Source organism: Theropithecus gelada, chromosome 4 (assembly GCF_003255815.1).
Source record: "Theropithecus gelada isolate Dixy chromosome 4, Tgel_1.0, whole genome shotgun sequence".
In the NCBI taxonomy this organism is placed as follows: domain Eukaryota; kingdom Metazoa; phylum Chordata; class Mammalia; order Primates; family Cercopithecidae; genus Theropithecus; species Theropithecus gelada.
The window spans coordinates 121,407,618-121,433,899 of NC_037671.1; the positions used below are offsets into that span (position 1 = coordinate 121,407,618).

Genomic DNA, 26,282 nt, shown 5'->3' on the forward strand with positions numbered 1-26,282 from the left:
GGAGACCAGAACACACACCAAAAATGTAAGGCAGGAGTCACACACGCAGGAAACAGATCTCAGCACTGCACAGTTACTCTGCTCCAAACGGACGCTCGCTCAGAATGGATGGCATCACCATGGCTGCGTCCTCAAAGCTGAACTTCACCAGCTGTACTGATTACAGAAGCTCGCTCAGAATGGACGGCATCACCATGGCTGCGTCCTCAAAGCTGAGCTTCACCAGCTCTACTGATGACAGAGGCCTTGGAAGCAAGCTCGGCAGACAGAAACTAGGGCGCCTCTTCATTAAGAGTGTCCCCATCCATCCGCCCATCTGTTTGAACCTCAGCCGCTGACTCAGGCCTGCTCCACACACACAGGCGTGAGCACAGTCTCCTGCCTCCCAGGAACCTCTGGGCTGACAACAGACATGGTGAAAACTGTGGTCCACTAGGAGAAAGCTCACATGATCATTCACTTCTGGGTGCATTCTTTCCTGAACAACTTTCTTCGAAGGCAAAGGGACAGACAGGGAAGCCAAGAGAGTATCATTTTAGACACTATTAAATTTATTGTATTTAAAAATCATAATTGTTGTAATGATGAGTATTTGTTACGAAAGATCTAACTTTAAATGAATACTTACAATTTAAGAATAAAACGGCTTACATATCTCACCAGGTTGGTAGGCTGATAATCTTTGCAAATTAAGATCATACCCGTATGAAATATTTCTTTTCACTGTCAAATTTACCTTGATGTCCAACATTCTGACTGTTCTCAAACAGGGAAGTCATCCTAAGATGCCGCAGAGGGCTCCTGCATTTAGCAAGAACGCTGCAGGAGACACTCTCTGCCTCCTGGCTGACACTGGCCCCAGGGGAAGTGACACTGATATCTAGCGAGTGTCCACATGAATCCATAAATGAGGTAAGTGCAACTGAATCCGTCATCGTCCGGCTTATCTATGCAGCGCAAATTAACCAAGAGGTATTTTAAATAAAACTGAAACAAATTAGGAGAAAAGTAACAGACATTTTAGCCCCTTTAGAAGTTAAGGTTTCACTTACTAAAATAGAAGCTTGCTAACCATTGTAAGAAATTTATCATGAACTGAGATTATCCGAGAGTTAATCTAAGGTTTAATCACAATGATTTTGGTTGCACAGTACTACTTTATCCTCAAATAGTGCTGTACGACACTTTGTGTTGTACAAAATTATCCAAAACAACACTTGTTTTTAAAAACAGCAATCATTATACAAGTACACAGGGCTCAGCAGATGCTGACTAACAGGACATGTTAGTGAGAAGTGCATTTCCTACAGAAGCCTGAGTGACTGCCAGTATTGTTTTAGCATCCATTCTATGCTTTTTCTTATTCATTGTTATTTACAATGGTTTTCAAATGTTAAATCAACCTTGCATTCTAAAAATAAACCCAACTTGGTCATCATGTATTACTGGTTTTATATATTGCTGGATTTGATTTGTTAATATTTTGTTTGGAAGTTTTGAATTTATTTTCATGAAACAGAACGGCCTAAATTTTTATTTCTTGTGACGTCTTTGTTAGATTTTTGCATCAGGATTTTGCTGGACTTACAGGAACAGTTGGAAAGCCTTCCCTCTTCTGCTCTCTGGAAGAACGGGCACAGCACAGCTGCTGGTTCCTCCTTCGGGGTCTGGAAAAACTCACAGGGAAGCCCTCTGATCCTGAGGTTTCCTTGTGGGCACAGTTTTCATCTCAGATTCAATGTTTTCAGCAGACATGGAACCATTCAAGTTTTCTATTTCTTCATACCTCAGTCTTATTAGGTTGTATTTTTCAAGGAATGTGTTCATTTTACCTGAAATTTTTTCACACGTTTACTCTTCGTGGCACACATTTTACTTGAAGTTTCCAATGCATTGGTATAAATGTTCCCTCATCTCTTTAGTCTGCATTATCTATGTATACAGATGTCCCTTTTTCACGCTGTATACTGGCAATTTGTGCTTTCTCCTTTTTTGATCAATTTCATAACAGGTTTATCAGTTTTATTCATCTTTTCAAATTAACTTAGAAAAAAAGACTTTATGTTTTTAGAGCAGTTTTAGGTTCACAGCAAAACTGAGAGGAAGGTGCAGAGATTTCCCACATACCCTCTGCTTCTCTACAGATCAGTGCCTCCACCTGCCAGTCCCTGGAGGACACATTTGCTACAATCGATGAACCCACACTGACACGTCCCTCAAGTCCACAGCTGACACGAGGGTTCACTCTTGGCGGTGCACATTCTGCGAGTTTGGACAAACACATAATGACCTGGACCCACCATGAGACTCATCCAGAGCAGGTGCACTGCCCTAAAGTCCTCCTGCTGCCTGCTCACCCTCCCTCCCCCGAGCCCTCAGCAAGCGCTCATCTTTCTACTGTTTCCATTGTTCTCCCTCTTCCGACTTCCTATAGCTGGAATCAGACAGTAGCAGCTTCTTCAGGTTGGCTTCTGTCCCTCAGTAATACGCATTTAAGTTTCCTCCATGTCTTTTCATAGCTTGATAGACTTGTTTTTAGTAATGAATGACATTCCACTGTCTGGATGGACCACAGTTCGTTCATCTCATCACCCACCGAAGGACACCTGGCTGCTTCCAAGTTTTGGGAGTTACGAATAGGGCCGCTGAAACGTCTGTGTACAGGTTGTGGTGTGGCCACAGCAAGGAGCACAGCTACTGGACTGCGTGCTAAGACCCGTTTAACTTTGTAAGAAACTGCTTCACAGCCATCCAGAGTGGCTGCGCCACTTTGAATCCCTACCAGCAAGGAGGGAGAACTCCTGCAAATGACCTAAAAAGAAACCTTTCTCTATTCTCCATTCGTTTCCTATTTCACTAGTTCCTGCTTTTACTATTTCCTTCCTACCTACCACACACCCCGCGTTTGATTTTTTATTTGTAATTTATAGAGATGTATACTTAGATCATTGACTTTCAGCCTTTTTTTTTTTTCAAGTACATTCATTTAATTCTACAAATTTCCTTCTCAGAATAGCTTTCAGCTGCATCCCACACATTTTTATGGACAGTATTTTCACTGTCATTCAAAATATTTTATAATGCCCACTATGGTTTCTCCTTTTTCCCTGTGAATTATTTAGAAGTGTACTGTTTCAATTTCAAATAATGGAGAATTTTTACTTATTGTTATTACTGATTTCTAGCTTACTGTGGACAGAAAAAAGATGGATGATTTCAATTGTCTGAAATTCACAGAAGCTTGCTTTATGAACTGTCATCTAGTCAATTCTGGTAGCTTTTCCATATGCACTGGAAAAGTGTTTACTCCATAGTTTTTGGGTGCAGAATTCTATAGGCCCGTTAGGATGAGTGTGTGCACTGTGTTCAAAAATGTGTTCAGAAATTCGAATCCATAGCAACCTTCTGTCTGTTTGTCCTGTCAGCTCTTGAGAGAAGCTTTGTTAAAGCTCCACAGACTTCCTCTGCAGGGGCCAGACAGTGAAGAGTTTAGGCCCCCTATAGTTTCTGTTAGATATTCTTTTTTAAACTAACCCTTTAAAAATCCCAAAAAGCATTCTTAGCTCATAGACCCACACAAAAGCAGGCCAAAGGCCACACTTGGCCATACTGGCTGCAGTTTGTGGACCCCTGTGCTCACAGGTCCCACCGTGATTACAGATGTGTCTGCTTCGTTTTTCAGTTGTGTCCGTTTTCATCTGATGTACCTGGAAGCTGTGCATACTAACTTACAGATCTAGAGAATCCGGAAATAATCCTGGGGCGCTGACCTTTCTTCTCGGGTGTCCCTTCTTTCTTTCATGGCCGTTTCTAACTGAAGTCTACTTCTGATGCAGGCACACTGGTTTCTTTGGGTTAGCAGTGGCATGGAACAGCTTTTTCTGTCCTAAAACTTTTAATTTTCCAGTGTCCTGAGACCTTAGGTATCTGTTTGGTTGGTGATTATTTTAATTTTTATTTTGAAATGACTACAGATTCACAGGAATTGACAAAGATAGGATAGAGGGCTGTACCCTTCACCAATGGTGAACATCTGACATACTATAGGACAATATCCAAACCAGGAAGCTGACATCAATGCCATCCACAAACCTTATTCAGGTTCTAGGCAATTTCAAAACCTGGTGGGTTTGTGCAGCCCCTGCCACCATCATCAAGACACAAAACTGTCTCTTCACATAAGACCTCCCTCATGCTGTCCCAAGTCTCTAGCAACTGGTAATCTGTTATCCATCTCTTTATCCTGTCATTTTCAGAATGTAACATAAATAGAATCATGTAATATGTGACCTTTTGGGATTGGCTTTTTTACTCAGTATAATTTCCTTGAGATCCATTCAGGCAGTTCCAAGCGCCAGCCACTCACCAAGCGCCAGCCACTCATTCCTCTTTATTGCTGAGTTGTGTTCCACGGCATGGATGCACCAGCCTGTTAAACATTCATCCATTTAAAGACATCTGGGTTGTTTCCAACCTATGCTACTACAAATACAGCTGCTCTGAATATTCATGCACAAGTTTTTGAATGAACCTAAGTTTTCACTTCTCTGGGATAAATGGCCAGGCGTGTGATTGCTAGTTCAGATGGTAAATGCATTATTAGTTTTTAAGAAACGGCCAAACTGTTTTCCAGAGTGACCGACACCAGCCATGTAAGAGGCTAGTGTATGAGGATCGCATCCTTGCCAAAATTTGGTGGTGTCACTATTTTATTTTTAATTTTAGCTGCTCTAATCCGTGTGCAGTGATATCTTACTGTGGTTTTAATTTGCATTTCCCTAATGGTTAATTATGTTGAACAACTTTTCATGTACTTATTTACCATCTGAATGTCTTGGGTAAAATGTCTGTCTTTTGCCTACTTTCTAATTGGATTGTTTTTAATGCTGAGTTCTGAGAATCTTCATATTTTCTAGATATAAGATCTCTGTCAGACAAGTGGTTTGCAAATATTGTCTCCCAGGCAGTGGCTTGTCTTTTCCTTATCCTAATAGAGCAACATTTTTAATTTTGAATTTAAAATGTTGAATTAAATATGTTTGAATTAAAAATGTTTCCAATTTATCAATTTTTCCTTTTATAGACTATGCTTTTGGTATGAAGTCTAAGAACTCTTTGCCTGACCCTAGATACCAAAGATCTTCTCTTTTTTCCCCAAAAGCGTAATAGTTTTATGTTTTACATTTAATTTCATATTCCATTTGAGTTAATTTTTGTAAAACGTGTGAGGCCAAAGACAAGGTTCTTCTGTTTTTATTTTCTTTTTCTTTTTTTTGGCTTATGGGTATCCAATGCTCCAGCCACATTTGCTAAAGAGGCTGCCTTCCTCCAATGAGTTGCTTCTGCACCTTGTCCAGATCCGCTGGTGGGACTCGCGTGGGTCTACGTCTGGGTTCTCTATTCTGTTTCGTTGACCTTGTGTCTGTCCCTTCACCAACACTACACTGTCTTGATTACGGCAGTCATATAGCGAGGTATGTTACCAAGTGCAGTGATTCTGCCCATTTTATTATTCTTTTTCAAGATGATTTTTGTGATTTTTAGTTCCACTGCCCTTCCAGATAAATTTTAGAATAATCTTGCCATATCTGCAAAAAAATACCTTGCTGGGATTTTTGCTAGCAAGTACATCAAACCCGTACATCAGTTTGGAGGGAACCAACCTCTCTATTATGCTAAGCCTTTCAGTACATGAACATGGTATGTGCCTCCATTTATTTGGGTTTGCTCTGATTTATCAGTATTTTGCAGTTTTTAGCATATAGATCCTGTATATGTTTATTTGATTTATGCCTAGGTAATTCATTTTTGTGAAACAATTGTTAAGTGGTACTATCTTTTACATTTAGGTTTCCGTATGTTCATTAATAGTATATAGAAATGCAGGTGATGCTTGGTATGTATGTCTTGTAGCTTGAGGCCTTGCTGAACTCTCACTAGCTCTGGTTTTTTCTTTTTTTTTTTTTTTTTGAAAGACAGGGTCTCACTCTGTTGCCCAGGCAGGAGTGCAGTGGCGCGGTCTTGGCTCACTGCAAGCTCCACCTCCCAGGTTCACGCCATTCTCCTGACTCAGCCTCCCGAGTAGCTGGGACCACAGGCACCTGCCACCACGCCCGGCTAATTTTTTGTATTTTTTAGTAGAGACGGGATCTCACTCTGTTGCCCAGGCTGGAGTATGGTGGTGTGATCATGAATCACTAGAGCCTTGGCCTCTCCGGCTCAAACAATCCCTCCCACCTCAGCTCCCTAACTAGCGAACACATCCAGCTACTTTTTCAATTTTTTGTAGAGCTGGGGGTCTCACTACGTTGCCCAGGCTGGTCTTGAACTTCTTTGTTTAGGTAATCCTCTTACCTCAGCCTCCCAAAGTGCTGGGATTACAGGCTTGAGCCACCACACCTGACCTAGCTCTAGTTTTTTTGTAGATTCCTTGGAATTTTTTATTTGGAGAATCATGTCATTTGCAAATAGAGACAGTTTTGTTTCCTTCTTTTTGTCTGCATGCTTTTTATTTCCTTTTCTGTCCTCACTGCGCTAGCCAGAACTTCCAGCACTATATTGAATAAGAGTGGTGAGGGCAGACATCCCTGTCCCTAATATCCCTGATATTGGGGAAAAGCAATTAGTCTTTTACTATTATATGTTACATTGGCTGTAGGGACTTTTGTAGATGTTCTTTATCAAGTTGAGAGAGACCTCCTCCATTATCATTTTTCTGAAAGTTTTTTTTACCATGAATGGGCAGTGAATTTTGTCGAATCCTTTCTCTGAATGATCTATATAATCATGTGACTTTTCTTCCTTAACCTATTAATATGGAGGTTTCACTGACTGAGTTTTAAGTACTAAACCAGCCACATAGTCCTGGAATAAAGAATCTACTTGGTCATAGTGTATAATTAATTGCTGGATTTGATTCACTCATATTTTGTTAAAGATTTTTGTATCTATGTTCATAAGGGATAATGGCCTGTAGTTTTCCGTTTTGCACTATTTTTTTTTTTCTGTCTGGTTTGGGTGTCAGGGTAATACTGGCCTCACTGGGGAGTAGTCTATCTTCTTGTATTTTCTGGAAGACTGTAGAACTGCCATTAATTCTTCTTTAAACATGTGGTAAATTACCGAGTGACACTTCTGGGCTAGAGACATCTTTTGGGGGGAGTTTGCAAACTGTGGATTCAATTTCTTTAACAGTTATGGAGTTCTTTAAAGAACCTGTTTGGTATTGGGGGTTGTGGCCACCTGTGCTTTTCAGAGATTTGCCCCTATATCTAAGTTGTTGAAGGCATGTGTGTAGAGTTGTTTGCAGTGCTTCCCTTTCTTCTCAGAAGGGTCTATAGTAATACCCCCTGCCTTATCCCTAATAGTACTAATTCGTGTTTTCTTACTTCTCGACAGGCAAACACATCAGAGCGTAAGTGGCTTCTAACGACAAGCTGACCCCCCTTGATCTCTGTCTTCTACAGGATCTTGACATGGCACTTTTTTATAACCTTTTCGGTTCACTGACACCTTCAAATAGCTTTATTTAAAAATGTTGTGCTAGCTTTTCTATTTGTCTTCAGCCAGAAAGTGAGTCCAAAAAAATTGTTTCTCTCTATAGCTCATTTTTGGAGTATGACACCCCAAGGCTCAGGCAAGAAAAGCAAAAATAAACAAGTGGGACTACCTCACATAGCAAAGCTTCTGAACAGCAAAGGGACCAATGAAGTAAATGAAAAGGCAGTCTATGGACTTGGAGAAAATATTTGCAAACCATGTATCTATTAAGGGGCTAACATCCAAAATATGTAAGGAACTCATACAACTCGACAGCAAAAAACCACCCAATTAAAACACGGGCAAAGAACATGAACAGACATTTCTCTACAGGCAATACACAAATGGTCAGCAGGCATATGCAAAGGTGTCCAACACTAATCACCGTGGAGATGCAAATCAAACCCACAGTGTGAAACCACCTCACCACGTGTTCGGAGGGCTATCGTCAAAAAAGACAAGAAATAAGTGCTGGTGAGGACGTGGAGAAAGGGGAACCCTTCTACACTGTTGGTGGGCATGTAAATTGGCACAGTCATTATAGAAAACAGTATGGAGGTTCCTCCAAAGCCTAAAATTAGAACTACTATACAACCCAGCAATCTCACTTCTACGTATAGATCCAAAGCAACTGAAATCAGTATGTTGATGAGATACCTGCACCCCATGTTTCCTGCAGCACTCTATACAACAGCCAAAGCTCATAACCAACCTAAGCATCTATCAACCGATGAATGGATACAGAAAACAGTACATATACAGAATGGAATACTGTTCAGCTATTAAAAAAAGAAAAGAAAAGAAATCCTGTCACGTGACGACATGGATGGAAGTGCAGAACTTTATGTGAAGTGAAGTCAGGCAAAGTCAGACAAATACTGCACAATCTCACCTGCATGTGGAATCTAAAAAACGCCAAATACAAACAAACCGAGCAGAACGGGAGTTCCTGGGTGAGGGAGGAAATGGGAAGAGGTGAGTCCAAGGACACAGAGCTGCGGTTACACAGGATGAATGGGTCTGGAGAGATCTAATGCACAGCATGAGGACTAGAGGTCATGACACTCTACTGTACACCGAAAATCTGCCTAGAGAGTAGATTTTAGGTGCTTTTACCACATACACATACACAAAAGGTAATTATGGAAGATGACGCACAGGTTAATTTGGGAAAAAACAAACAAACAAAATCCCTTTTGTATTGTGAATCTTTCTGGTAGTCTCATGAAGCCTATGAACACTTTCTTAGATCAGCAGTTAATGTGTATAATAAAATACAAAGATTTATAAATTAATTATGAGACAGTTTTCAAAATAATATAAAAATCAAATGTAAGATACAGTAATTTAGCCCCCTTTTTATATAGGTTGAGCATCTCTATTCTGAAAATACAGAATCTAAAATACTGCCAAATCCAAAGCTTTTTGAGCACCGACATGACACTGAAAGAAAATACTCATGGGAGCATTTTAGATTTCAGGTCTTTGGATTATAAATGCTCAAGTGGTAAGTATAATGAAATATTCAGAAATCTGAAACACTTCTGGTCCCAAGCACTTTGGCTGAGAAGTACTCAACCTGTAAAAACTGTACATAAGACCCAGCAGTGGGCCTAATAACCATAGTTTTGAGAAAATGATGACAGTAAACAATATATGAGGACTTCTCCAACTGTAATGAAAATATCTGATTTCTATTGGTAACAAAACCACAGGTGCTGTTGACTATATCATAAAGGACATGATAAATTTCAGTTAGAAGTTAGTGAAAACACAAGTATATTTTTTCCTGTTTCAGACCACAGATCCCCACTGAAGGACCCCTGCACTACAGCCTAGTTTTAACAGAGCCAGCAGGTTGATTCAAAAAGTGAGCTGGGTCATGTCATTCCTTCGTTCCAAGTCTTGAGCAAGGAGAAACCCCTCACCAGGCTGCCTGGGCCCATGGCTCTGGCCCCGTCCCTTGTTCCTCCTGATTTGCCCGACACAGGCACACCCCCACCCCGGCACTGGCCATCTACTTAGTACGCTCTTCTCCCAGAAAGCTGAATAGTTAATTCTCTTATTTTTTCAAGTCTTAGCTCAAATAGCCCCTTTTTAAAGTGGTCAAATAAAGGTGCAGCCCACCCTGCCCATACCCGGAAGCTCAGGGCTCAGCTCTGCCTCTCTACATTCCAGGGTGCTGGCTGGCCCTTTGCAGGCCCGTCCACGCCAATGCTTCCTGGTTCTGCTTCCTGCTTCCGGTCCATTTCCCCCAGTAGGATGTGGTTCTGCTTCCTGCTTCCTGTCTCTTTCCCCCGCTAGGCTACAGATCCGAAAAGGGCAGGCGTCGCTCACTGATATCCCATTCTCTTCACAGAGCATGGCATAGAATAGGCGCTCAACGTCCTTTTTTTATTGTTTTAAACAAACGGAATAAACCGACAAGAAACTTTACTGTGGGACATGAACGGGAACAAGTCCTCAGGGAGGGGTGATGAAGAGGACTCTGAGTTACACATTCTCCTAGCGGGTGGCAGGGTGTGTGTCAGGCGTCCACAGGTCAAGTCCAAACCAAAGGTCTGGGCTCTCAAGTCTCATGCTACTCTTAGAAACTGCTGGGGGTTAAAGAATCCCTATAGAAAGAAAACTTACGTAAGATGTGCCACAGCTACTCTGGGTATGGTAAAGATTAAGAGATAAATAAATGGCAGGAGCGTTCTTTCAACACCTGGGCTGTGATCTCTGATGGAAGTCTGTAGAGTGTATGAATCAAGGAAAACTCCACAGACAGAAATGAGCATTTTATGGCAACTCTATCAGGTATTAAATATAAACTGTAAACCAAGAAAAAAACATTAAGCTGGTAAAAAGGTCACAGCCTGAAAGGGCTGACTGTGTTGATAAACTCATCTCTCAAAACATAAACATTTCCCTTTTGTTTTCAACTTCTTCAGTTAACTGCTCTATTCTAAGGGTTTCTCTGCCATCCAGAATGAATGGTGCTCTCCCAGGCATCTGGGACTAGGGACACGCACACAGCACAGGGCAGCATGAGCCAGTGCTCTCCCAGGCATCTGGGTTTAGGGACGCCCACAGCACAGGACAGCGTGAGCCGGTGCTCTCCCAGGCATCTGGGATTAGGGAGGCGCGCACAGCACAGGGCAGCGTGAGCCAGGGCTCTCCCAGGCATCTGGGTTTAGGGACGTGTGCACAGCACAAAGTGGCATTCTGCACTTGCTCTACGCAGAAACAGGCACTTCCTCCTTTTCTCTAGGGGGTTACCCAAACCCCTGTGCCAAGCACTCAGATTTCTATTTCTTACCAAGTGGCCGCTTCTCCATCCTCTCCATGTTCACATCTGGCTAGAGTCCAGATTTTCAGTTCACATTCAAACGCCTCAAAAGATGATCTCACTGTCTCTCCTGCCTCACCACTCATCCCTGTACCAAACCACTCCAACCAGCCTCCACTCCTCCAATCTCCTGGAATTGTTCTCAACAAGGTGAGCAGTGACCAAGGCTCAGGCCCAATGCGTACTGACCAGTCTTTTCTGGCGTACTGCCCTGCTGCACGTGGTCGCCCCCACATGCCAGCACTCTCTGCTCTACCATTCCTCTGACACCCCCCCGCCCACCCCTGTCTTCCTCCTCCACACTCTGATCTCTGTGTTCACTGTCTTTCTGCTGGTCCTTAAACAAGGGTGTTATTCCCCTTGGCTTACTGTCCTTATCACACTACACGTACATCTCTCAACTGAACCTCATTCTCATCTATTTACAAAGACATGTCTTATGCTTCCCAAATCTTCAATGCCAAACTCTCTTCCAAGCTTCACACTTGCACATCCAGCTGTCTGGAAACAGATCCCATACACAGTCCTCACAAAGCTGACTTCATCACCTCCTCCCCTTGTCTGTTAACCTACCCCAGAGACCCAAACTAGAGAAACAGTAACCACACTAGGGCCTCCTCCTCATCTCATGCTGTAATCACGATGAGGGCCCAGCAATTTCACTTCCTGAACGTGACCTGCCATCTCTGTCTTCACCTCCACCTCCAGTTCTGCCGTCCCAGTTAATTTGTTACAGTTCCCCGTGTATCTGGGCAAGGCTCCTCACTGGCCTTTTTAGGGCCACCCGTCTGCGGCTCCCAAACACCCCAGGGAACTTCTTTGCTCTCTCTTCAGAAACAGTCCCCACTCTTTCCCTTGTTCTTACCTCTGACTCATTAAATCCTGCCCACCTTTACAGATCTAGTCCAGGAGTCATTTCCTCCTTGGAGTCTCTGAGACACCTTCCAGGCCCAGACAGGGGCATCCCTCATCCCTACATCCACTGTGCCCTGTGCCCTGTGTGTCTCCTGTGCAGTTCTTGCCGCTGCACTTACTTTCTCAGGACTCTGAGCTCTTTGAAGGCCTCCTTGCCGTACCTTCTCTGTACCCCTCCTCACAAATCTGGCACATCACAGGAATTCAAATTTCTACTGACTAAATGAGTTTGCTGATTAAGTATCTGAACATGATTCTCTACCAACTGAGGCTGCTCAATGAATGCACGAGCGGAAGTGTCTGTATAAGGAAATATGCTGATTCCATTCGAGAACACAATGCTTATTTGCAAGGACACAATTATTGACTTACTGTGTAACAGGCCAAGACTCTTACTCAACATACGTCCTTTGTAGGCAAAAGCAAACCACAATAAGCCTACCCTGACCTGAGAGTTTGCCGTTAGGAACAGATAACCTGAGAACTATGTTTTGCCAACAATCCGTTTCCACCCTGAAGGAATGGAGTTCACAAGGCCTTTGCTTTGTGAGCCCTGCTGCCTACGTGCTGTGTGATTACAAACATTCCACAGTGGGTTATTTAGAAAGATACTGAAATTGCGGAACTCTGTGCTGACACACTGATTACAGCAACAACCACAGATTGGACCTACTTTGTATGAACACTTTAACCACCAGCTTAGGGACCATCCCTGAGTTACAGCAGAGGGAGCCCTGAACTGGAAGCCTCAGCTCTCTCACCACCTGGCCAAGGGGCTGAAAGCAGGTGATGCCACTTGGGTGGGCTGTGGCGATCTCATCTGTGCAATGAAGAACTGGATTTGGTTCGGTTCAGTCACCAACAGCTAACAACTACTGAACCAGGTGCAAATGTGGAAGTCCTATCCTCAAGAAATTAAAGTATAACGGAAATAAAGACAGATGACATCAAACTATCATCTACTGATGTGCTCTGAAGGCCCTTCACAGGTAAAGCTGCTATGACACGCCGCAGCAAGGACAGGTGAATATTCCTTAGGAATGTAAAGTGACATCACCAGTTCATCTAACAGATGCCATCCTGGGTCAGACACTCAACCAACAATGCTCCATTCATTGCACTAACACTGAGTGAAGGGAAGAAGACAGGTGATTATTTCCCAAACTGAAAACTGAAAAGTTTGCTCTTGAAAATAACCAGGCCTAAATGACAGACGTGTTCATTCTCAGCAGTTAGGATGTGCTCTGAACAAGTGTTACGTGTGGGTCATTTTTTCAGTGAAAAAAAGCCTCAACAAGTCAACAATAAACATTAAACAATTCTGTTCCAAGCAAGAACTCGCCAATTCCTGGTGCAAGAGCATCAAGAAGAAATGAGATCTCATCTCGGGGAGAGTAAACGGCTGAAACGGAACCTGCTGGGGCCATGCCAGTTCACCCTGTTCTTCCTAAATACACCTACTTCTGTCAGGCCCATTCAAGCTAAAAGTCAACCAAACGTGCCATGTTCCCATTTCACAATTTACATATAATTTACCTGCTTTATTTCTCTGCCTCAAAGAATTACACATATGATCAAATCCAAAATGGGCAAAACCACCAGTGGAGGGTTTGAAGGGTGAGGAGCCAGGATGACACAACCTGAGATGCGCTCTTGCCGAGTCAGAGCACCTACTGTGCGGAGCGGTGTCAGCACCAGAGTGAAAGTTTAACCCAAGATGCTTTTTATAGACATTGTTTCCTCAGTGAGGCTTTCTTTTGCCCGCTACTCTAAGAAGTGAGGGTAACAAATCCAGGTAGAACTGAGGAATGATCTGGCATGGTAGCAGCACTGTGTGGGTGCAGGGGACTCTGGGATGCTGGGTTTGCATATTCCGTTGATTTGGTACCTGGGCATTTACATCCAGCATCAACAAACACACCTATGATCTTTCCCGGACCAACAAGCACACCTATGATCTTTCCCGGACCAACAAGCGCACCTATGATCTTTTCCGGACCAACAAGCGCGCCTATGATCTTTCCCGGACCAACAAGCACGCCTATGATCTTTCCCGGACCAACAAGCGCGCCTATGATCTTTTCCGGACCAACAAGCACACCCATGATCTTTTCCGGACCAACAAGCACACCTATGATCTTTCCTGGTGTTTCTGGAGGTCGGGGAGAGAGAAGACACTACTTTAAAAGTGTGTTCATTGCAACATTCTCATTTCCCAGAATATACTTTAAAAGTGTTTCTCAGGCCTGTTTGCCTTGTACTTTACTTTTCTAATTGTAACGTAAGTTTTGTAAAGTAAATTACACCTCTTCTCAGCACATTTCCGTGAAGAGGTCCATAAAAACACTGTGCTGTAGCCTTGGGACTTGTGAAAAGCCTGGAAACAAAGACCGACTTCCAAATTACTAATCACACAGAAAAAACGGCTAATTTAAGCTAACTGCGGTTACATGGGGAGACAGAACATTTTCACAGGCTGCAGGAGTAAAATCTGAGGATCTGAGGTTATCTTTTCAGCAACAGAGAAAGTCACCTGGCGACTCTCCTTCCCTAAGGAACTCTGGAATTTAGGGAACATCCTGGGAGCCCACGTCAGCGTGACAGAGGGTGGCCGCAGGTCTAAGGCCCACATCACCACTTCAATATGACTGAAAGGTATGGCCTTTGGCTTGTCCAACCCAACGAATAAAATTCGTAAATAAAAGCAGCCTATATTTTGGAAATAGGCTTTAAGGTGCTCTGGAATAAAAGACAAAGACAGCTGAGCTCTTCCGGCTAAGGCCATGGAGTCCAGGGTCCCAGGGCATCCGATGGGAACCAGGAAACTGGAAAAACCAGTTCTTAAAGTTCCTAAAGCCTGACAGTAAATATTTAACAGTAAACAGCTCACCGTTTTTTGTGTTTATATGCTAAGGAAGGTTCATTTACTAGGGTTTATGGGCAGTTATGTAAAATGATACTTGTATGAACAAAACTGCTATTTTAAGTTTCAGACACTGCTTCATCAGGGCCCTTGTCCTACAAGCTGGTGGAAATCTAAACAGAGGGAAAACATTATGAACACATTGTTATTTATTAGTAAAGAAAACAGTAAAAATAAACTGGTTTTCTTTGGTCCAAAAGGCCTAGTTTGATTTTATAACTAAGATTCTTTCTCTTCGCTGGAAGCCTTCCGATTGTAGTGGGCAGTCTTACAGAATAACTCATAACGATGTCTTTTCCCGAAACCTCGACGGTCCGGCATTCTGGTGGCACAACGCACAGCGAGAGCCCGTCCAGCTTCTACTCATGTCCGGCTACTCCTCAGCCTCCCTGAGCCGGGGCCGGAGGAGCCCAAACCTCCCATGTTGTTAGAGATGCTCCATGAGGGCAGAACCCACCAACCCAGCAGCACCGCAGTTCACAACTGCATTCATCTGAGATTCCCGTGTTGTATCCGACAGCTGCCTAAAGCCCACACAGTATTCACCTAAGGAAACAGCATGGCTCTGAGTTACAACTGTCAGTTCATAAAATTAGACTATCTTCTCTTCTAAGAACGCGCTCACATTCAAAGAATCACAGAGGGGAAGAGACCAGAAGCACAGCCAGGCAAGGCTGAACTGAAATCCCACCGTCCCGCCCCTGTAGATACTACCATCATCTTGGAGTATTTTACATTCGTCAAACCACTTTCACTAGATGTCTCTGAAATACTAATCTCAGTGACTCCTAATAAAGATTTAATCACTCTTTTAACATTAATATAATTAAAATAACGTATATAAGCAGTACCTGAATTGAGGCTTTCTTAGCTTTTAAGACTAAATCGAGTATAAAAAAATCATTCTTTAAAAAAGTTTAATTAAAACTGAGAGTAAACAAATTACTCAGACCGCATGAACCACGCTCTTATCAAATGGCTGAAACAAGACACTGTATGTCTCGATAGAAAATAAGCTCTCATAATTCCTAATAAAAAATTTATTTTACTCATATTAGTAGGATAAACTCCTTAAAAATAACTGAATAAATCTGAGAGTCAACTACCTACCTTCACGCTTATTTTTTCTATTTTTCAATTTCCTGACTCACTTAACACAAGGAAAACATTAAGAAAAGATGAATTTCTTGAAAAATGTGCGTGAAGGTCCTGACCCGCCTCAGTTATTTGGTTTCCATCTCTTCTCTGCTCCAAGCCTGAGGGTGGCAGCTGGCGCCAGGCGCTGCTCTCGCGAGCTGCAGCTGCAGCCTCCTGGCCAATCATCTCTCCCTTCCTGTCCCGGAACGAATGGCGGACACCCTTCAAGGCCTGACTCCTGAAGACTCACGAGCTAGGCACACAGAGGGGGGTCTGACCACCAGGCCTCATTTGACAAGTGCTGATTGTGAGGTGCTTTTTGCTTTCTTCTTTTTCAATTAATCTTTCCGGAGAATTTCCTTTTTTCCCTTTTGCATCTTAAGGTGGAGGTTTTTATTCCAAATGTTTTTTACACACAATTCTTGAAACTCTTGAATTCAATGATAGCTTCTTATCATGGCAAAAGGTACATATCAAAAAAACAGAAAAGTTTTAGTTACTAACATCTGAGGGGATGTCATTCCACATATTTAAGGAAATTGCTAAGCAGGTCCACACAAACACTTGTAAAGAAATGTTCATAGCAGTGTTATTCACGGGACCAAAAAGTGAAACTACCAACTGTTTCTCAGTTGATGATGGACAAACAAAACATCGTCCATTCACACAACCCTCAGCCATTGAGAACCTGGGAAACACGGTGCTCAGTGAATGACGCCAGACACGAAAGGCCACAAACTGTGCGATGCCATGTTTATGAAATGTCCGGGACAAAGAAATATACAGAGGCGGAAAATGGATGCGTGGTAAACAGGGGCTGAGGAGTGTGGGGCTGGGGCTGGGGGGAGGGAGACTGCATAAGAGGTAGAGGTTTCTTTCTGAGGTGACAAAAAAGTTCTAAAATTGATTGTGGCTGAACAACAACTCTGTGAATGCACTAAAAGCCATTAAATTGTACACCTTAAATGGGTGAATTGTATAGTTTGTGTGACTTTGTCTAAATAACGTCTGTCTATCCATCCACCCGTACTGAGATACATATACACTATTTCTTGCTTGATGTGGTGGCTCAGTGTTCACTCCCACCTGCACACAGGGCTAAGTGCTACAAACTCTACTGCAGCATCTCCACCTGTGAGAGATGCACAACCATCCTGAGACCTCAGCATGATGATGAATATGAATAGCTGTATTTATAAATGTAAAGCTGCAGGAAGAAACCAAGTTTAACAGAATGTTAACGAAAACAAGTCCTTAAAGGTGTCAGAAGGCGAATCTTCCTGAGAAATGCAGTGAGGTACTATCTGAACTACTGACTGCAGTTCCTCTGTTCTTCTCCTTTACTGCCTTGCCCCACCCTCTTTAGTCATTTAGGACATCCCACAATGACGGGTACAGGATCTGACAGCTAACTGGAGAGGGTAATATTACCGAGTTCTGGCTTCTGAGTTTAGGTTTAACCCCCAGAAGAACTTCAAAGAACTCAGATCTGCCAGAGCAGGACTGGACAGCGCTCCTGGAACCAGGGAAGAAGGAGAGGAAGCCAGGGGCACAGAGAAACTGGGAGCCCTACAGAAACGGGGTCCTCTGCCTTGCCCCCCCAGAGGGAGGGTGATGGACCCTCAGGTGGCTGGTGCATCTTAGAGCAGACTATCACTTTCCCTGCCCTCCACATAGAGCTCGGGGAAGTAGCTGCATCTCAGAAAAGAAAGGTCTGCATGGAGTGTCTGGGCAGCAAGGGCCCCCTAAGGTGCCACTGGCCTAGTGCATGTGGCAGCAGGAGGACACAGGGCCTGAGGGCCACTCGCTGCGGAAGTCTGTGAGGTGCAGAGAGCAGGGTCAGGAGGACACAGGGCCTGAGGGCCGCCCGCTGGGGAAGTCTGTGAGGTGCAGAGAGCAGGGTCAGGACAGCTCAAGGGCAGCTGAGAGTCTCCCGGTCTCACCTCTGCAATGCCTCTGTGATAAATCTCTGCCAACTCACAGAACAGGTTTAAAAGAGAAATTACATTGCTATATTCAAAAAAGGTACATTTTTGGTAAAATTGAAATTACATCCTAAGATTTGTTTCCGCTGTAGAAAAATAAGTTACATGTGAAAGATTCTTATTCATGCAGACAAAACACATCTACCAGCATTAAAGCATAAACTCTAAGTATAAGATTTACAGATACATTCAGCAAACTGACCATTACTGAGCACCTACGAGGTGCAAAGGTTCCATGGAAATTAGAAAAGACTCAGTTTCCACCCCCAGGTAACCGAGCTCTCCTGATTCCAAGAACACAGACATACTTCTCTTAAGATTCTCCAGGACAAGAGAATCTCCTATCTAGGAATCAGGTAGGGGAGCAGGAAAAAAAAAAACTACCCTAAGTTTGCTGAGGCAAAGGTCACCCAAGGAGTGCCACAGGCTACATCCAGTGGTGGGTTCAGCCCCAGGGCCCGCTCCAGCACTGCTGGCAGTAACGCCTGGATCCTTTATCACGAGAGACCCTGCCAGCTGACCTCTTCACTCTCTCCAAACTGGACTCGGAATTCCTCACAGAGATCACATTTTCTCAGACACGGACCAGGCTCTGCAGCAGGAGACACCTACTACAATTATGAGGATGATGGGCAAAGCCAGTGAAAGTGAGGCCCTGCTGCCAAGTCCAGGAGGCAGACACGCTGCACAGCTGGTTCCAGGCATCTGAGTTCTCAAAGTCAATTCCTAGGTTCAAATGCAGCCACAAACCTCTCTTCTTTCTTGCCTGTGAAAATTCTGGATAAATATTGGAAAGTCCATGTGAACAAGAGAGAATAAAAGTGAGAAAAAAATACAAATACTAATTTATTTTGCTTTGTTCACTTCCATCTTATCTCATTTAAGCTGTTGCGGGACTCTATCAGTCATCTTCTGTGTTTACATTTCACTTTGAAAAGTCCAGTAAAACTTTCAAGATTCCTATTTCTACTGCTATGGGCAAATATGTCCTTTCAAAATTTCTTTTTTTTCTTTTTCTTATGTTAAGCAATTCTTTTTTTTTTTTTAATACTTTAAGTTCTAGGGTACATGTGCACAACGTGCAGGTTTGTTACATATGTATACATGTGCCATGTTGGTGTGCTGCACCCATCAACTCGTCATTTACATCAGGTATAACTCCCAATGCCATCCCTTCCCCTCCCCCGTCCCCACAATAGGCCCCGGTGTGTGATGTTCCCCTTCCTGAGTCCAAGTGATCTCACTGTTATGCTGAAGGCTAAATCCCCAATGGGAAGGTATCTGGAGGTGGGGCCTATGAGAGCTGACTGGGTCATGGCGGGGGAGGGGGTCCTATGGAAGAGGGTGAGTGCCCTCAGGAGACTGCTGTCTGCTCTCCACCCTGTGAGGACACAGTGAGAAACCGGCTGTCGGAAAGCCAGGAGGGAGCACCCCAGACAGCAGAGCTGCTGGCACGTCGATCTGGGACATCAAGTTTCCAAAACAGTGAGAAGGGAATGTTTGTGATTTTAGGCCACCCAGTCTGTGGTGTTTTGTTATGGCAGCCCAAACTGACTAGCACATCTACTATTCATTCATTCCCCAAATTTTTATTGAATGCCTAATAGTAAAGCAATTTTCCTTCTTTAAAAATTGTATTTCTTCTGTGGACTTGTGTAGGGAAGTAAAAGCAGTTTAATAAATATCTCCTTGAAAACATATTACACAGTCCTGTATTTTCATGGTTGTCTTAGGGATTTAATCAGTAAAGCGCCATTTTAGCAGCTTGATCTCATTATGTCTCCAAAGCATTTTGATTCTGCCTACAGGAAAATACTTGATTCGTAAAGTGAGAATTCACCAAGAGCAGCACTGAGTAAAGATCTTTTATGAGAAGGTTTCTCAATCTGCTTTTGACACAAGGCATACCTGCTTATCACTTTAGAGATATCTCACTGTCTAGTGAGAAGACAGGAAGTAAAGGCAGTGCCTGGTAGAACTCGGAACCCTGGCCTTTTGATCAGCTCGGACATGCGCTAGTACCTTGACCTGGAGCAAAAAAACCGTTCCCCTAATCTGAGCCTAAAATCCTGGTCTGTAAGGCAAAAGTGCTTGACTAGATTGTCTCTAAGGTACCACTGTGCTCTGAACCAACAGGCAACATGACACTTCACAATTAAATCACACAACATATACGCATATTGAAACACTGCACTGTACCCCATAAATATGCACAATTATTATGTGCCAACTGAAAGCATTACTTAATCTTAAAAAAGCACTTGATGCTTGTAAGGCATCCTAACAGGTGTGAGGAGATCCATGTGAGTCAGCCACCCCCTGACCCCTAAGACTCCCAAATCCAGGTTTTATCACGGCGAGGGTCTTTGTGTAGGCGAATGAGGTGGAGGTGGAACCAAGAGTCAGCGAATTTACATCCTCACTTCAGCTCCTTTATAAGGACCAAGGCCAAGACACAAAATTCTTTGTATCTTAATTTTTCTAAGAATAAGATAGGACTTAATTACCTCAAAGGAATGACATGAAAACTAACTACCGAAGCCCTCTAATGTCTTTAAAACCTGCCACATTCATGCATGGGGTTATTACTGTCACTGTGTGTGCGTGCAGACCTGGCTGCAGGAGGGGCACAGAGACAAAAGAATGGGGCTCCCCATCCCACCTCTCCCCGCGGACTGACCTGCTGGCTCCAGCCAAGGGTCAGCACGCTCTTCTGGAAAGAGCCAGATGGAAACACTTTTGGCTTTGGGGGCCATATGATGTCCCTCGCAGCCGTTCAACTCTGCTGTTGCAGGGCAAAGGTAGCTGTAAATGACTGAGCATGGCTATGTGCCAAGACAACCATTTTGGACACGGAAATGTGCGTTTCATGTAATTTTCACATCATGGAATAAGATTCTTTTGATTTTTTCCTAACCATTTAGAAACAAACACCATTCTTAGCTCACAGGACTCACTACATGCTGGTGGCGGAATTGGCCTATGGATGATAGTCTGGTAATCCCTGGTTGAAGCTTTTGATAAAGCGAGAGTATCATTATCATTTAAAGTTTCATTAATTTGTAGCAAAATAAAAATATCATTTGGAGATTCAATGGCATAGAATTATTTTATTTTCAACTTCTACTGGTGAGTTTTACAGCTTCTCTATAACCTAAAAATAAAAATTTGTTTAAATCAGAATTGTCACAATTTAAAACAAGCTTAAAAGTGACTTATTCTAGGTTAATGAACTGTTTCTGGTGAGAAGAAAAGGATCAAAGCAGTGTGGGCTCAGCTGCAATGAGCATGTTCTGCCTCATTCTTCTCTCATCAAAGTCCTGAATATGAATATGGCAACAAGAAGGAGAAAAAAAAATCTAAAAAATAACGTGAGCTTATCTGAGGCTGGGCAGGGTGGTGAGTATGTGTGTCCTGACCTGAGGCCATAATCAACAGGACTAAGGGAAGATCAAGGCCCACAACACTGCTCATTTTGTGTACTCATGCCGACAAAGTACTCATTTGTTGGAAACTGTCACGTGTTCTTCTCAACAGCTGCATTCACCTAGTCTTTCACCCTCTAAGCCTTGTGGCTGGCTCTGCTCAACTCCCACTCACCCCACACCAGAGACCATGCGAGCCCTGAGCTCTCTCAACTCCACCCCCCACCACCCAAGTGACGCTTCCCCTCCTGTGGGTGACACTGGCCCCTGACAGGTGTGGGCCACCAGGGGCACCCCATTCAGTGCGTCCACACGCCACTCTCCCTCATGCCCCTGGCACCTGCCCCTCAGAGCACAGGTCCAGCCAAGTAGACTCAGCTGCCTGCCCCTCCCCACTTGCCATTCCCCTTCCCGGCCATCCCCTGTTCCCCGATGCAATGGAGAGATTCCTACTCTTTCCGAGGAGCCAGCGAGGCTCTGCCAAGGCAATTGGCCAGAACCTAACAGCTTTCACCACCCATGATTCCCAGCTCTCGTCTCACAAGGATAACTGGGGAGGTCTTTGCTCCCCTTTCATCTTTCAGGCAGCAGAATCTAACTCCCAAGAACAGCGAGTTAGTGCCACCTCCCAACAGCCGCAGAGTCTGGATGTGCAACATGCCACTAAATGATAGAATGCCACTGAGTCTACACTTTGCTTATTTATCTATTTTTCCATACAAGACTTAGGCTCCAAGCATTCTCCCACTGAGAACAAGAAGCAGCAGCTCACTGCTGTTATAATCGTGAGGAGCTCCTGCTCTGTCCCCTTTGTGTTTCTGGTCAAGGGTCCTTTTACCAACACCTGCTGAGTCTGTTACAGACCACCCCACCCGATGGTGATGGCAGGCGGATAAACACTTGCACCAACTGGCCAGGCTTTGCAATTCTGATAGGCTCAAAAAGGGTGTGTGTTCCTTCCATGATTCCAACAGAGCCCTGCTCCAGGCAGCCTTGCGGGGGGCGGTGTCAGAGGCCCTGTGCTCAAGCCACTCTGCCACTGCCACCACCCAGTTTTGCCAACTCTTTGATTTGAATTCCCTCAGAAGGACATATCCAGTTCATGAACAGAAAACATCTGGACCTTTTTCCTTGGTAATTCTCTCCTCCATGGTTTCATGGTTCAGTATCTGCTATCATCAAAAGCACTGCCTACAACCTCTTTCTTCAGGTGGACATTATTTGAGAATAAGGGCCAAAACCAAAGGGTGAAGTCCAAGACACAACTTTGTTTCAAACAGCCAAGAATGCATGACATAGACCACAGATGTCATCCCTAGTAAGGCAAGAAGGAACGCTGCAGACCAAGCAGCAGATGAACCCAGACTCTTTTCTGCCCACCATCTTGAGAAATTCCCACAGCCAGCATGAACCCTCGTCCTCCGGGTTCAGACATAAACCTCGCATTCGCCTTGGTTTACGACATTCTGGTCTCAGAAAATCCAAGTGGGCTCAAAGTCTGACCAGCTTCACACACACACAAATACGTATTCAATTCCACAAGGGTAAAGTGCCAGGAGGGGGCTGCAGGGGAGAGGAGATGGCCTAGGGCTCAGCCTGACTGGGGGTTTCAGGAGTACGTGCCCAGGCACACCACACCCTCTCCTCCCTCCTTTTCCGCACTCTGCTCCATCCTCTCCTCCCCTCGTTCTGATGTTGTAAACTCCAGAGCCCTAGCTTTGCTTTTCAACCCAGGAGCCAATCCAGCGCATCAGAAAATCATTCCATGGTCATCTACATGCATATGTACGAAAGGGCTTTTAGCTTCACCAGCTGTAGGTCTCACCATTGTAATCTACAAGCTCATAACATTTCCAGGTAACAGAGGTGAGAAATGAAAACGCCACCAGTTATCTGAAGAGGATGATTGTGGGGAGGAAGGACAGGCATGCCAGTATCTGTGTTTCAGCAGCACCAGCCTCAGAAGGGCCCCCGGGCACCCATGTCCCAAGTGCTCCCATGAGCTCTTGAGACTAGAACTGTAGGAACCCCAGAGAGGTGCCAGAGGGGGTTCTGCAAAGATGGGGCTTTGTCTGGACACCTGCTTTGTATTGCACAGTCACTTTGCTGAACCAGAGAGACTCTGCCTGTCTCAGCAAATGCTCATGCATACTTTTAAATTGCAGGTATTAATTTAATCAAGTTAATCAATGTTGGCAGGATGCTGGGTACTGGAAAATAAAGAGGAGCAAGAACACTGCCCCTTTTCTCAAAGGGTGTTAGTCTAGGAGAGGAGGGAAACTGAAAACTCTAAGTGGGATACTCTGGCTTCTCGCCCACGAGTCCCTCTCAGAACACACTCCAGACCAACCTGGCCAGGACTCTCTGGGACAGTGACTTGGCATGTGGATTCAGAACAAGACCCACGGTGTGAAAGGCGCTGCTGAACAAAGATAAATGAAAGGGACATCACAGGCTCAAAGGAGGAGAGGTCGGAGAAGGTGGAGGAGACTCAGGGCCCCTGGATATGGAAGTGGGCATTTTTCAGCCTTTGCTTCATTGACTTCATGCAATGGAAGGGGCAGGCATCTCTCTCAGTGACTGAACAAGAGAAAATGCAGCACAAATCACCAGCATGCAGCCACGTCCCAGAGCCTGCCAGAGAAGGGAAATAGAGGGAATAGAAACCTTGCTGTAGGAGAATTTTTTTCCCCCAAATGAGAGACACCTGAGTTTTTCAGCAAGCGACCATAGCCAGTGAAAACAATGAAGTTAGAGAAAGGAGGTAGAGAAGAGAGAGAGCTGGAGGGACGGTTCATGCAACAAACTCCCCAGGCAGGTGTGGAGGCGGGGTCCCAGGGCTAAGAGGGCGCTGCAAATCTGTAGGAAATGGTCAAGTTGACTCATTTTAAGTGATCTTCCAAATTATTCCTGGGATTTTTACAACTTAAATTATTAAAGTTCAAAAGTTTAAAACGCACACGCAGCACATGGAGTTGATGAAGATTTACAGACTATTAAACCCACGAAGTTAAAAGACGGATGCTTTAACTCACATAATAGAGATCCCAGCAAAATACATTTTTTAGTCAGGAGTTCCAGACCAGCCTGGCCAACAGGGTGAAACCCCATCTCTACTAAAAATACAAAAATTAGCTGGGTGTGGTGGCGGGCGCCTGTAATCTCAGCTACTTGGGAGGCTGACGCAGGAGAATTGCTTGAACCCAGGAGGCAGAGGTTGCAGTGAGCCAAGACTGCACCACTGCACTCCAGCCTGGGCAACAGAGCAAGACTCCATCTCAAAAACAACAACAACCACCACAAACCCCAAAAAATCACATTTTAAAAAAAGTATGTTTTGGCTGGGCACAGTAGCTCACAATTTTAATCCCAGCACTGTGGGAGGCTGATGCAGATGCATCACTGAAGGTCAGGAGTTCTAGACCAGTCTGGCCAACATGGTGAAACCCCGTTTCTACTGAAAATACAAAAACAAAAATTAGCCGGGTGTGGTGGTGCCTGCCTGTAATCCCAGCTACTCAGGAGGCTGGGGTCACATGAGCTGAGTTCACGCCACTGCACTCTAGCCTGGGAGACAGGGGAGACTCCGTCTCGAAAAACCAAACCAAACACTATGTTTAATAAGTGCTTTCTTCAATCATGAGACTATCAAGGCAGTACTGAGAACAAGTTTCACAAAACTGGAATTGAGGCAGCGCCTGTTAGTACCTCATCTGGCTGCTCATCCCAGAGCCCTTAAAGAGACAAACTACTGCATCACGAAAAGATCCTAAAATGCCTTCCTGATCTTTTCCATGAAACTTCAACTATAACAGGGAAGAGAAGGCTAGACTGCACAGCTGTCTTCCGGGCAGTGACAACTAATCGGTCATGTCTGTACCTGTAGATTTACAAGCTGCGAGGTGGATTTTCCTTGGAGGCACAAGGCCTGCGCAATAAACGCATGCAAATCCTCCAGGCAAAGAGTGTCCACCTGAAAAGGACAGAGAAAGGCCAGTGTTAGGCTACAGGAAAAATTAAACATTTCTTACAAATTGATCTCAGTTACTAACTATGAGTGTGTGTATAGGTGCAAACACGCACACACATGCACGTACAGGCACACGCACAGGCACATACATGTGCACACAAGCACACAGAGGTGCACAGGCATGCACACACACACGGGCACGCATGTGCACGCACAGGTGCACAAACAGGCGCATGCGCAGGCACGCACATGGTGCATCAGACCTCAGGCAGCGGACAGTGTGTAGTGGAAAGAGCACAGCCTCTTCACACCATCCTTGGCTCCTGGCTGTGAAGCTCTCTCTATGGTGTCCCCAGTTGTGCCCACAACTCACAGCCCAGCTGGAAGGGGAGCCGGAATTTCTAGTCCGGTTAGACTCTAATGAGGTAGAACTCTCCAGAACATCTGGGAATAATCATGAGGTGCCAACCAAGACCAGGTCTCAGGGCCAGACAGGTGATCATGTTCGGCACAAACTGCACAGAGCAAACAGTTAGGGGTTTTCAGAGCGCGAGTACCCACAGCTGGGCTGAGCTGGGGTCATCACACACTTTCAGCAACCCACAGAAAACCTGTGTCCTCGAATCCTAGTTGAGAGTAAATCAGAACCCACAATATGAGACCCTACTAATACTCTGTGGAATCAAAAGACACAACAAAAGTGAGAAGAGGAAAGAGGGACAGAGTAACAAGAGACAGCAAAGGGCAGGCTGAGCATCCCGGGTGTGGAGTAGATGCCGGAGATGAGGAGAGGGCGTGAAGAGCGAGGAAGATCTGAACGGTCCAGGCTCCAACAACAGCAGACAGTGCTTTTGCCACATCCCATCCCCTGCCCCACTCGGCGAGGGGGTCGAGACAGTCCCCTCCCAGCCACCAAGTTCTGCCACCCAGAAAAAGGCAGAACATGCCCGCTGACTGAACAACTCCACACCGTCCTAAGACCACAAGAGCTACTTCTCACAGAAGAGCACCTCCTGTGGCAAGTAAAGGCTTACGGAAAAAGAAACAGGAAAGC

At 44.5% G+C, this 26,282-nt stretch overlaps 1 protein-coding gene across 2 annotated transcripts in view; it reads right to left on the minus strand.

The window, feature by feature from the left end:
• FAM120B (family with sequence similarity 120B) overlaps positions 1–26,282 on the minus strand; it is a 95,570-nt gene that overhangs the window by 16,539 nt on the left and 52,749 nt on the right. For both annotated transcript variants that reach the window (XM_025382633.1, XM_025382634.1), the window contains one exon: positions 25,139–25,231. In XM_025382633.1, coding sequence (XP_025238418.1) covers positions 25,139–25,231 — 93 coding nt within the window. The remainder of the gene's footprint in view (positions 1–25,138; positions 25,232–26,282) is intronic.